Genomic DNA, 13450 nt, shown 5'->3' with positions numbered 1-13450 from the left:
ACTAGTGTGGTGTTAAATCCACGTCAGACTCATACTTGCATTCATTTTCCATGTGTCAGAGCTGGGGGAAGTTTCCAGGTTTAACTCCATGAGTGAGGCAGGAGAAGGGGTGCTGACAAGTGAGGCACCCAGGAAACGGTGGGCCAAGGCTTCTTTGCGAGGCCTGTGATCTGTCGAGGAAAATATTGTTGGAATACTCAGTCAGCTAATTTCCTTTTTCCCTTCTCAGGTCTTTCCTGTCAACACATTGGGAGTGAAGTTTTGCTAGCGGCCATATTCTATTTTTAGAGTATATTTCTGCTGTTCCATTCCCAACCCACACTCCATCAGCATCCAGTCCCTCCCACCCAAAAAATAACATTGTTTCTTGGATGCTCTTAAAATAGCTGGTCTGGGATCCTGTGGTTTTTTTTTTTTTTTTTTTTTTTTAATGTAGGAATCTTTTCTAGTATTGAGATTTAGCATTTTACCTGGATAGTTCCATGATGTGATCTTAAGAAGCAAATAGTTTAAGCATCTGATTCTCCTTTTGGCAGTAGAAATCTCCCCTTAAGCCCATGGCTATTTGGAAACTCTGCTGTGGCGCTGGGATGAAATAATGCGGAAACAAACCTCTAGTTCGCTTTCCAATAGCACTTGAACGAATCATTTTTGAACACTTGCACCGAGCTTATTTGCTCTTTTTTTCACGGGGAAGTGTTTGTGGGCGGCATCATCGTATCCTTTCAGCTGCCTGTGAAAACCTTTGGTTTTCTGATGTCAGAATTTTTGCTTCTTTCTGAGTCTAGGAATCTATTTGGCAATTATTGGGAGGACCTTTTTGTAGCTCTCCTGTCTTGAGAGCAGAGGACGCTGATGGAATTACGGTGCTTGGAAATTTTACTAGAACTCGATTTAGGATTTTAGCCGTCCAGGCTATACTCTTGTGTTCGGGATTGGTGAGGCATGCTAGGAACCTGTCGTGTTGTGCTGTTAGTCAAGCAGAAATTCATGCTGGGGTAGTGTAGACTCTTCTATACCCACAAGCTTCTTCCAAGAAGTCGTCTTGCTTTCTCAGAGGTGGCACTGAAGATATTGCTGAGGAAACTTCTGTCCTATTTCTTTAATCAGGATTGACATCTTCCCCCCCCTTCAGTTCCTGCCATGCCACTCTTTCCAACTGCTCCCATCTTTTAAGATGTGCTTGGAACAGCCACAATATTCAATGGCCCTCCCTCTCCTCCGTGAAAGCCAGTGGGTCATTTGTTTGAGACTCCATTGTAGCTGCTGGGCTAAATGTCTATTGCTTTTCAGAGTTTAAACTCTCTGGGAGGCACTATAATCTGGTGAGAGGAGGAAGCTAGTAGTCAGGATACCCACATCTAGTTCCTAGTTCTGCCACTGGTTTCCTTTGTGGCGTTGGGCAAGTTACTTCATTCCTGTTGTCGGATCTCTGCTTCCACACTGTCTTCACCTGCACAAATGGGGATAATACTTTGAAGTGCCTTGAGAGCTTCACGTAAAAAGCAGCATGTAAGTAAGGTATATAATTATTCCATATATATGGATGATGGTATTTTTAAATCATCTGTTTAAGGTGTGTTTGGAGAAGCTATACTCCTCTAAATACACAACCACTGGTCCCCGCTGTCTAATAACTGTCCTATCTGCAGGGAAGCGAGATCAAAGGAGTATTTTGAGGTTTTTCAGTACTAGATTGCCAGGAGGACTGTTTTTAGTCACTGTTTTTATCCAGAGATTATTTAGCTGAAAGACAGGGTGGGTGCTGTAACAAAGAGACTGTGGTGGCCAGAATGATGTGACTCCATGCTTCAGTCGTGTTCCAGCGGCCTCTGCTGCAGATAGCTAAAAATAACATTTACTTCAATATGCTCTAGTCCCTGGTTGCGAGGTGGGGTGTATGTGTATGGATTTTATCTTCCCGCTGGGATTTCTCACTGCTTCTTATTTTAAACATCACCTGCCAGGCTTGATGTTTCCAGGTAAGGCAGGTGGTTGGTAGGATAGAACAGAACACTCTGGACAGGTAAAGTCTGTTATGAAAAAAACAAAACTGGTTAACATAGCAAATAGGAATATGTTTTCTGCCCCCACTTTAAATGGAGCTGCCAATGTTTTTCTTGCTGTTCCTTTGTGTATATACCTTCACATAACAAAGGAAAATTCAGATGGGTTTATAAAGCCATTTGAGTTAGCAGCTGTTAAAAAAAAAAAAAAAAAAAAAAAAGAGGGAGTGGTTTATAGGATATAGCACTTGAATGGTAGTTTGCCAGTGTGAATCCAGCCCAGGTCAGTAGAGACTACAAGTTACTACCTGGTGACTGAGGTCTTCTGTGAAATGAGGTGGACATGTCAATCCAGTATTTGGCAGGGAGAGGAGTCCACAAGAATCACAGAGAAAAGTGGCACTCACTGGTACCTTCTTGGGCAGAAGGTCTAAGGATTTAATTGGGCATGTAGACTGTATTCTCCTCTGCTCTAGTGATGGTCACTGCAGGTTCAGAGTTGAAGCACTTCGAGCAGGACATTGTGCTAGGGATATACTTGCCCTTCTGCTGCTTGTTGTCACCTGATCTCCAGAAAAATTGAGGACCTCCATCTCCAGGGCTATCCATCTGGCTCCTTTCACCACCCACGCTTATTTTCACATGAACATATTACACTTTAAAATGGAAAGAAATGGTTGGGAGGGGGAAGCATTGTGCATCCTTCTCCACCCTCTGCGTTTGCCGGGGGACTCGGGTGAATGGACTGCTTCTGATTTGGAAACCAGAGGTTTCTTGAACTTGCTTTAGTGTTACTACTGTATTAGACAGCATCCAAGTGGGGAATCCCCTTCTGATGATTAAAAGTCTAACTAGAAGTCAGCTTGCCTATAAGTTGATGTAAGAATAGACCTTTACTAATTGTGCACGGACATCTAGAGGAAACCTGTCTGAAAGCTTTTGCGTGCTTCTGTGCGAAAGAGCTGAAGATGCACTTCTGAGTTTGAGACTAAAGCTCTGGAGATGTCCTGCCACTGTTGTGAATGGTCTCCTGTTTTGATCTGTAAAGCAAATTAACTGACAAACCATGAGAATGTTGGAATACCTCAATGGTAAGGCTCACAGCTGTTACCCACTTTCCCCACCGATCTCCTTAAGAATGTGTTATGCAGACAAAACTACACAGGATCGTTTTAGGGGGCAAGACAAAGATGCCACATTTATTATGATAACACAATTTGATTTATGACCAATAACTAATACTTATGTGCGCGTGCACACACACACACATATATATATCTCAAATGTTCTGCAGCTGCTAGATAGTTACCAGTCCTGAATGTAGCTTGAGTTTGTGGCTTGGGTTCGTAGCTTGTGGGCGGCTAACTGGCCAGGAAAGCCGGGCACAAGGAAGGGCTGGGTCTCTTCTGGGCATGCACCCATGCCCTTCCATGTTGGCAGCGGAATGTTACCCTCCAAAGTCTTCCATCTCACCCATCCTTTTTGTAGGCTTTAGTTTGAATCCAGAGTCTATAGATCTTGCTGTGTCACACTGCCTCTGGGTTTGGTGACTGATCACCCGTCAATTGCAGACCTGACTTTCAGCCTGGGACCTGGCTTTGATCTTCCTTCTATTGTACCTTTTGTTTTTTTCTTTTTAGGATGGACTTTTCTTACTTTGTTAGGGCTGTTGTCTGCATCTTCAGCTGTTGGTGTTTGAACTCTGTTTTATCAGGACTGGCTGGCGCTGGAGGTTGAATTCAGTCATCCATACATACCTCATTCACACATCTAAACTAAACTAATAAGATTACAGCAGGGTTTGCAAAGGCAGCAAGCTTTTACAAAATGGAGTAAGCGTTTTAAAATGGGGTTTGAATTACAATATGGCAAACAGTGAACAGAAGTGACAATATAGACAAGTGTAGTGGATGGCAAACAGTGAACAGAAGTGACAATGTTGAAATAGTGCAAGTCTCCGTGATTTAAGCAGGAAAAGGATTGACAGTGAAACTTACAAGAGCAACTGACTGAACAGCTATGGCTCTTGAGCATCTTAATTGTCAATTAGCCAGTTATTGGGGTAACCGGTTTCATGAATGAATGTTGTTTCATTCATAAAACTTTACTCATGAAGTTACATTAATAGAGTGAACAATTAAAAACAATTTCATTCATCAGTTCTACAAATGGCAAGCAGCCAATGAGAAGAATATCGTTGTAATCTATTCCACAATGCAAAGGATGGGTTCCTCCCCCTCCCCCCAAGTCATACCACGTGATTCCATCATGGCGTTTTGTAAATTGCGAGTAATGTAAACGGTGTATATGATACAAGAGCTAGCTAAGTGCCTGAGCTTAAGCATATTTTAATTTCAGTGGAAGTTTGCTAATTTACAGGCACACTCAAAAAGGCAGGATTTCATCATTAGTAAAACTTACAGGAAATTGAAGTGATTTCATAATACCTCACGACCTTTTAACAAAATACAGTACAGAACACTTGGAAGCGTTACCATAAATAATTAAATTGACTACACTTGTCAAGTTAACAAAGTACCATGGGATGTATTAACCTGGTGGCTTTTTGTTTGTATTCTTAAATTTGCAATGGATATTCCAGTTCTTAGTGAAATTGTTTACTGAGTGTTGGCTGTGTGCTCCGGGCAGCTAGATGAGAAACAGTAAAAGGCATCACTACTTGTCACACTTGCAAATGTATCAGATCAGTCGTGCAACAGTCAGTTGATCCGGCAATAAAAGGAATCCCATGAAGAAGTGGGCTGTAGTCCACGAAAACTTATGCTCTAATAAATTTGTTAGTCTCTAAGGTGCCACAAGTACTCCTGTTCTTCTTTTTGCGGATACAGACTAACACGGCTGCTACTCTGAAACCTGTATGGACTCTGGTTTCTTTTCTTTCCAGGTCTGGAATTGCAAAGTTCTGTGTCGAGTCTTTAGAGACTTGGTAACGTTGCAGTACCCCCTGTCCAGCGACTGATAAAGTGGTTAGAGCACATAGCCAAGTCTGCAAATAGCAGTGTGTACAGATGGTTCTGTGTTGGAGAAAGTGCAAGTTAAACTTGCTGTTTCATGGTTTAGAGGCTAAGCTGTGGACATACTGGCACTGACCTTTAGTTTTGCTTGAACAAGGTATACGGTAGCAAAGGTCATTGTGGGTGTCAGAAGATTTGGATTCTATTTTGAAGTCTGCCTTTTTCCTTGGACGGCTTCCAGTTCCACTGCCTCCCTGTCTGGAGGGTTTAGATGGGGGAAGTTAACTAGGTTAGGCGAGTCATATGTGGGGGAGTAACCTCCGTTTGGATGCAGCCAGGGTAAGTGGGAGCTTTGGATAAGTGGAATTGTCTTGTACCCCATTTTAAAAAAAATAGTCTTCTTCCCTGATTTCCTAAAGGCTGTTTTGCACAACAACTCTGTGCTTAAATGGCCCACAACAGTGGCTGCGGCGAAACTCATGCAGACCTAGTTGTTTTCTTTTTAAGTAAACTGAACTTTGTGTCTCCTTAGGGTTACTGCCCTGGTGCTTTGTGAAGAGCATTGGCTGAACAAGGCTGCATTATGGGCACCAGCATGCTGCGGAGTTAGTGCTGATTTAGAGTGAGGAACTCCGCTTGGTTTCTAACTGTTCTTAGTTATATCCAGGGCCGTCCTTACCCAGACGCAAAGTACGCAGCTGCGTAGGGCACCAGGAAATTTCGGGCACCAAATTTCCTGCTGCCCTGCGGAGCTGCATGCTGCTCCAGCCCCTGCTCCAGCTCCTCCCCGTCCCGACTCCTCTGAGGACTCCAGAAGTGGTTGGGCCTGCACTCACCAGTAAGTAGAGCAACCTGGCCCCAGCCTGCTCTGCTCCCCTGGCTGCCAGCGAGTGCTGGGGGGCGGTTCCCCCCTCCCCCCAAGCCTGGGAGCCAGGGGAGCAGAGCAGGCTGGGGCCAGGTCATTCCACTTCCTGCAGGAAGTGGCCAGCCCCCTTACCCCCCCCCCACAGAGGCCTGGGGCAGGGCCCCCCACAGCTCCCCTGCGGCGGCCTGCGGCGGGGCTGCGTAGGGCACCAAAACAGCTAGGGACAGCCCTGGTTGTATCGCCCCTGTCGTCATCTCCTTATCACCGATTCTTGAGAGCACGTTGAAATATAACCCTGGTCCTGACTTCTGAAACTGGTTTTAGCCCCCTAAAGGCTTTTCAGCGTAACAAGAAACCTGCAGAAGGCACCTGGCACTCTCCTTGGAGCTGTAAAACTCTTGCTGGTCTGTCTGTGCCTAAGGAAGAATAATCAATGTTCATGACACTGACAGATTTTAAAATCATTGATCGCCGCTCGGGGTAGGGAGTACTTTTGTCTGCCTTGCTTCAGAAAGCAGGTCCTCTAAGCTACCTTGGAAATGGGAGGCGACACTTTTGTTGCTGGACTACAATAAAGGGTTTCTTATTGATCTCTCTCTAAAAAGCAATTATATACTAATTTGAGTGATTAAATTCAACTTTATTAAATGACCTTTTGGCCTGGCTCAAGACTGAAGCTTCAGACATTAGGCTTCAAAGTCTATTACAAAAGAGGGTCCTGGATCTCTTGTGGTCGCCTATCTAGGTATTTATCTGACCCTCCTCCATAGAGGGCCTTTGTCATGAATAGATTTCATCCTTGCAACACTCCTGTGAGATACTGAAAATTACAGAAAGGGAGCTGAGGTATAAGGTAGGTTAATGATTACTGCGGCTTTTACATTCCTCTCATCTCAACTCGAGTGCTGCGATTTGTCTGTTGTCTTAGTTGAGGACTGCACAGGGGTCCCCTTAGAGGTTGTCTTTAGTTGATTGGGTTTGTTCATTTCTCCCCTCTCCCTGAATCTGAATGCGCTATCTTGGCAGCATTTCACGTTTACCCTGGAAGTTGTCCTGTCTTGTGTGGGTATGTCTTCACTGCAGCGAGGACCCTAAGTGATCAGCACCACGGTTAGCCTAGCTCGGTTGTAAGTGGATACAGGAAAACAAGACTCAAGTCACTCCTTCCTCATTGGTGCTGCTCTCTCCAGTGTGTTGCTAGAACTTCTTGGGTCAGATCTCATGGTTCTTAGTGATACAGGTAAGCAGAATCCCTCTGATTCTTTCCCAATGAATTGTGGGAGGACTTGTATGTCCTTTTAGGTACGTGGGAGATTGTGGGAAGGCATTGGAGGACTATCAGCACTCAAGTGGTATAGCCCGTGTCCTCTCTGCAAAGGGGGCTGTAATCTATACCCTCAGCTGGTCTGGATTGAAAGCACCACCATGTTTGGGTGAGAGAGTTTTAAGTGTGAACGGGAGCCAGGATAGGGGCAACACCCAAGTAAGAGCCTGAGTTAGCGCTGCAGTGGAGACGAGCCTTGTGTCACGATGAAGAGCACTGTTCTGGAAGTCTGGGATTGTCAAACTTCCTTGGGAGCACTTGCTGGTGGTTGGCCCATGCAAAGTGAGCCAGTCCTGTGGGGCTGGCTTTGACACTTCAGACAGCCGAGCTGCCTCTCTGAGGAGACGCTACGAGCTACTCTGTGATCAGCGCAGCCTCATCCTTCCGCTTCCTACCCTGCTCTTCGTTATCGCCTCCTGTTTGGTCTGGATTGTTACCTTAGACTGCTAGGTCTCTAGCTGCACTGTAAAGCATTCATGCACATTCATAGTGCTAGCTGAATAGTAAACAGTGTCCCAGAGGAGCAGGAGACCAGACAGCATGTGCAAGGGGGCAGGGGGAAGAGAAATAGGAACCTGGACTCAGGGGAGAAGGGACTCCAGCAGCTGGGCTGCATGTGCAGGAAAGAGGACAAGTTGGGGGGAAGCGGGGAAGGGACCAGCAACAGGCATTATTCGACAGACCTGCTTTTCCATGGCACTCCTCACAGTAATAGCAGCACATCTGAAGCATTACTGAATGGATTCTTGCAGTACCCCATGAGGTAAATCATTACTGCTATCCTCATCTTGTAGAGGAGAAACTGAGGCACAGAGATTAAGTGACTTGCCCAGGGGAGTCTGACAGAGCTAGGAACAGAATTCAGATGTCCTAAGTCCTAGGCCAGTGCCTTAATCACAAGACCTTCCCCATCCACTCCAGGGAAGGGTGAATTACAAGAAGGAGGGAGAAATGAACTGAAGAGCAAAAGGAGACTGATCAGTTCTTTCTGAAATAGCGCTTCCCAAACTTTGCCTGCATGATCCCATTTTCAGACTTACTGATCCCCTCAACCTCCTTATTATATCACTACACTCGCTGCTGGAGGCAGTGCTGTGCGAGCCCTAACAGGAATACGTGCCGGACAAAACGGCACCCTCCCTGCGACATGACCTTACGTGCATGGTGTGCCAGGTTGCACGTACAGAGGATGCCATAGTGTAGAGCAGGTCCTGACGTGTTTGTAGTTGGTTTGTATCTTCAGTCAGGTTTGTGACCCCATCTATTGATGGCATGGTCACACTTGGGGTCATAACCCATAGTATGGGAACTGCTGAGTTAAACACTTACCTCATTCACAAATACTCTTTTCTACCTAAGCGATTGCTGTCACTGCCATGTAGTGGTCATGTTCCTGTGAGTGGGAGAGGAAGTGGCTAACTGGACTCAAGATGTAATCTACACTATGAAAGAATTTAAGAATCCTTGTTTCTGGTCACCTGGCCATCCCCTTAATACTTACACCGCTGCGCTATTAAGTGTGACACATTATGATCTAGTTTACTTGAGCATCTTGTGTTGCCTGTTTGCTTTCCTTTCATTCTTGTAATCTAGTTTTCGTACATGACTTGGCTCTGACGTGTGTGTAATGATATCTGTGCAGTTACAGTAAAGCCTGCAACATCCATTCAGTGGTTGTCTCTACAAATATGCTCAAGGCTAACTTGCTAGGTGTACAGAAATTTTCTGTTGTGTATTTGAGTGCATTTTATAGCCTAGTAGCTGTGCAATTGGACCACTAGAGGGCAGACATTACTTAGTTTGCAGTTTGTAGGCTGTAGAAATGGCATGGTTATATTTAATTAGGGGGAAACACTGATTTCTTGCCTGATTTTTTTCTTATGAGCTCTCCAGTTGTAATGGAAGGTTTTACTTTTACCCTTAGTGGCCTATCAGTGAGTCAGACTCATCTCTTTGCTTTGTAAAATAGCTGCTGAATGAGGGGAAGGTTTGCCTAATATCTGCCTCCGAAATCTGTTTTTCTGATTGTGTTCCTTGTCATGAGAAGTAAAGTCACGGACAGTCTCTGTTTACCAAAAGACTATAGCAATTCCTGCAAAACCAGGGATTTAGTATAGAAAAGCTGGTAACTTTGGCCCCAGTTCTGGAGTTTGATCCATGCAGGTATACCCTGACCCTGCATCGCATCCACTGATTTCATTGGAATGATGCATTTATCTGCCTGTATGGACCAGACTACAAGATCAGGGGCCTTACTTGTAGATCTGCCTGTTTGCATCTTCCATGAACAAGTAGTTTAGCTGAAACTGGAGGATCCAAACCAACAAAACCTGCAGTCAAGTTGTAGCCAAACAATGGTGGCAATGGATGCTGAATTTTACCGGCTACAAGCCAGTTTTATATCTTGAGTCTGGCTTGAAAGCAGGTTATAATTGCTTGAGGATAGGGACGAAAGAGCAAGGGAGGCATAATCCATGTTGTGCTCCACAACAAAAGCCTTCTCCCCCTGCACTTTGAAATGCGGAATTTAATAATTTCTGCACATTCTGAAAGGAATCTTACAGAAAGAAAACAAGGCTTAGTCCTTTATATTTCTACTGTGGTTACCCCCCTCTGACTAGGAAACAGCCCCATGAACTGTTTGCTTTGTTTGTTGTTTTTTTTCCCCTCTCCTTCTATGGCGTGGCTGCAATAAGGGATTAATTTACAAGGCTCGCCTTCCAGTGAGTCATCAACTGGCAAGGAGAATGGGTTTGGAAGCTTAGGGAGTGATCCCCATTAGATGAGTTTGCAGTAATCTGATTCACAAAGGGCAGTGAATTCCACAGAGGGAGCTTGGGATGTGTTTATTATTTTCTCTGAAGGAGCCTCTACTTTGATAAATGTTTTAATAGCAGCAATAAACGTTACCTTGTGTGTTTTATTTCAAGGTGTTCATATAAAAGTGAAAGAGACTTCCTCCATGCCATCTGCCTTAGGAGTGGCTTAAAGGAAGAGTAAACACAAAAGAGTAAATCCTTTTTTTTGACTACTTGTTGAACAAGACAGTGGGATCAGAACTGAGAGCTTGTCTGCTGTACAATGCTGCACGCTGTTGCACTTTAGTGAAGACGCTACTTCACCGACAGGAAAGTTCCTCCCATCTGCATAGTTAAGTACCTCTCACGGAGGGGTATTATGTTGACAGGGCAGTCTAATGGAAACCTCAGCCAATGCAGTGTCTGATCTTCAGACATGTCAATAACAAGGGCTCGTTCTACAGTGCGTTTCTAAGAATTTTAAAGTGCAAGAAGATAAACCTTACTTTATGGGCATTAGAAGCATGGAAATGAGCTCTTTGTTCCATTTGCTTTGTGCTAGGGCAGCGTGTTTCCTGTCATTCACTGTTTTTTCTTTCCAGATGCATTAATACACGAAGCAAGGTTAGTGGAATCATAGACGTTACAGATGGATAAGGCCCAATTAGATGAGCTACTACCTGCAAATGTGGGATCGTTCTTATTCGTGGGTTGTCCAATTTAGGTTTTAAATTCCAAGCAATGGGGTGGGTTCAGCTCCCCTTGAGAGTCTGTTTCAGGGATGTCAGGAAGCTTTTCTTGATAGTCAGGTTCTGAGACTAAATTTGAATTCCAGGGGGCTTCTTCAGATTTGCAAAGTTTGTCCTTTTAAATCCTTCAGAAACTGCATAGCTAGGGGAGGTTACCGGCTAACTTTGCTTGTGGCAAGCCTTTTCCCCCTTCTGGGGGTATCCATAAAGATCCAGTGAAGCCACAATTATTGACATTCAGTGAACCCCATAACTGCATTCCTCTGGAAACTGTGTAAAATCAGTTTGAAGACATAACTTTTGTCAGTCTTCTCTCTGCTCCTTCTGTCCATACCATGGTACCAAATACAAAATGAAGAAACTCACTAAAATCTTACCTATAAAGGACTCTACTTTCCACTACTTTTAATGATCTATTTAGAATTTTTTAAAAATTATATGGACCTGATCCTCCATTGCCCTGCACCTGTGCGGAATGCACAGAATGTTCTACTCTCTGCGCTTATCTAAATAGCTGCTTATCTAAGGTGCTGGGCAGTGGAAAAATCACAGCATGGGAAGTGATTGTTCTTCCCTTCTAACTGAGGGAATGCTAAAGTATGGGGGGATTTAGACTCCCATTAGTGCTAATTAAGCAAGTAGATACTCAGTCCCTTGATGCAGGAAATACAGACACTGTATTGGGCTGAAGTACTAGTGCATTGCAGGGACTGGGTAATATTTTGCTTTGGGGAGGAAAGGAAAATATCTCTCTGAATTTAATTAAGTGGAAAATGCTGACACTAATGAATTACACAAGCTTCATGTTGGGTGGGGGGAATCTCCCGCTGAATCAATGACATGAGGGCTTTGGGAGTGAAATTCTGCAATTAGCAGGATCAAATGATGCTGACCGTGAAGTTAATCCCATTATCTCTCTGAAATATTGAGCAATCTGCTTGTGCCCTCTGTAATGGGATTGTTCCACCCAGTCTGGTGCGTGCGCTGGTCTCCATTTGTATTTTCTTATCTCTACTACCCCCCCGAGCCTGAAGTTAAGTTTGTCTAATCCTCACAGAGAGGCTTATTCTCCCAATGGGTTGTATAGCCTAGTTCTTCACTGATTTTTGAATTGAGAAAATCCATCTGCTGGAAATGGACATGCTGCTGTCAGGAACAGGGAAGACCCAAGGAGCTATGTTATGTTCACAACATGCAAACCAAAATTAGATAAATACTCTTTCTGGAAGATTGCAATGGAACACGACTTTATTTCTTAAAATCCAGAGCCCTAACATACCAGAACCAAAAACCCACACACAGAGAAAACAGACTCTGTAAGGCAGAGAGGCATAACTCATCCCACCTTGCTCTAGGCTGGCTCTTGCAGACTGACTGACTGAAGACCCAGATCATAGGCTTTCTTAGGGCTTGGCTACACTCAAAACTCCAAAGCACTGCTGCGGGAGCACTCTCGCGGCAGCGCTTTGAAGTGCGAGTGTGGTCGTGGCGAGAGAGCTCTCCCAGCGCCGCAGGTACTCCACCTCCCCGAGGGGATTAGCTTACAGCGCTGGGAGCGCGGCTCCCAGCGCTGGGGCAATGTTTACACTGGCGCTTTACAACGCTGTAACTTGCTGCGCTCAGGGGGGGTGTTTTTTCACACCCCTGAGCGAGAAAGTTGCAGCGCTGTAAAGCACCAGTGTAGCCAAGGCCTTACAGAGCCGCCTAACCTGCAAGCAGCACCATGAAATTCCTCACCCTTAAAGTGAGAGCTCAAAATTTTAACACCGCTTTGCAATAGTCCACAAACTCAAATTGCAATTCTACCCTAATGAATGACTAAAAATACCCCCTTCTTATGCAACATCCTCCCTGTGTCTCTTCACGTATTTCCTTTGGCACTAAATGCATTACTTATAATTACTTAATGGAATTCTAGATTCATGGCCAGATTATGCCCTCCATTAGGACAACCCCAACTGACTTCTGGTTCTGGTCTTAGTTACAAAGATGTAACTGTAGACAGAACTTGGTCAGCAAAATATCTTACAGGCAATGAAGAAGCAGGATTGAGAAAGAACCAGACCCTAGATTGACTTTGGAAGTTGGGGGGGGGGGGGGGGGGAAGAGACAACCTTTTTTTTCCTTCTTCTAAATTGAGCTGGTTCTCTTGTGATGCAATAAAATGGAACCCCCCGTGCAAGGCTATTTTTTAGTGACGTTCGAGTAGAATGGCACTGTCACGCTGTCTGGAGTGGCTAATGACTGTGAGGGCCTTCTTCAGGGCAGACACCCCTAACTGGTGGTGTGTTCTATAATTAGATTTCACCATGCCAGTGACAAATGTGAACTCCTGGATCACACTATACCAGTCTCATCATGGAGTCACAGACTGTCCCCACTAGACCCTCCAGACTATTTTGCCACCCAAACTGGACTTTGTGATAAAATGTCACTTATACCAGTAATCACATCACGTTGACGTTGCTTCCAGTCCCAAGAGACCAGTCACTTGCCTCAGAGCAATTCATACTCTAGATCTTACATCAAAGATGCTGTAGCCAATTCTATAGTAAACTAATGAAAGGTTTATTAGCTAAGAAAAGGAAATGAGAGTTATTGAGAAGTTAAAGCAGGTAAAATCTATGTACAGGTGAGTCATCATTTTAATTCCAAATGGTGGCAGTGATGTAATAAACCCAAAAGTCTTTCCAGGGTTCCCAGAATCTCTGGGGATCTCCGCTTTGCATCTGG

General features: G+C 44.6%; 1 protein-coding gene across 11 annotated transcripts in view; it reads left to right on the top strand.

Annotated features, from left to right (window-relative positions):
• The window catches only part of PHACTR4 (phosphatase and actin regulator 4), a 100218-nt gene that overhangs the window by 42787 nt on the left and 43981 nt on the right, over positions 1–13450 (top strand). Inside the window, exon 1 of one of the 11 annotated variants that reach the window (XM_042857289.2) lies at positions 411–1512. The exons of 9 other annotated variants lie outside the window; for them this stretch is intronic. Coding sequence is in view for 1 of the 2 variants with exons in the window: in XM_042857287.2 (XP_042713221.2) it covers positions 7068–7086 (19 nt within the window). In the remaining variant the exon portion in view is untranslated. Of the gene's footprint in view, positions 1–410; positions 1513–6944; positions 7087–13450 lie in introns of those variants that run through there. One more of the 11 variants, XM_042857287.2, reaches the window with a different exon arrangement.

This window comes from Chrysemys picta, chromosome 23 (genome assembly GCF_011386835.1).
Source record: "Chrysemys picta bellii isolate R12L10 chromosome 23, ASM1138683v2, whole genome shotgun sequence".
In the NCBI taxonomy this organism is placed as follows: domain Eukaryota; kingdom Metazoa; phylum Chordata; order Testudines; family Emydidae; genus Chrysemys; species Chrysemys picta.
The sequence above is the reverse complement of the archived record's forward strand: the minus strand, read 5'-3'. Positions and strand labels throughout refer to the sequence as shown.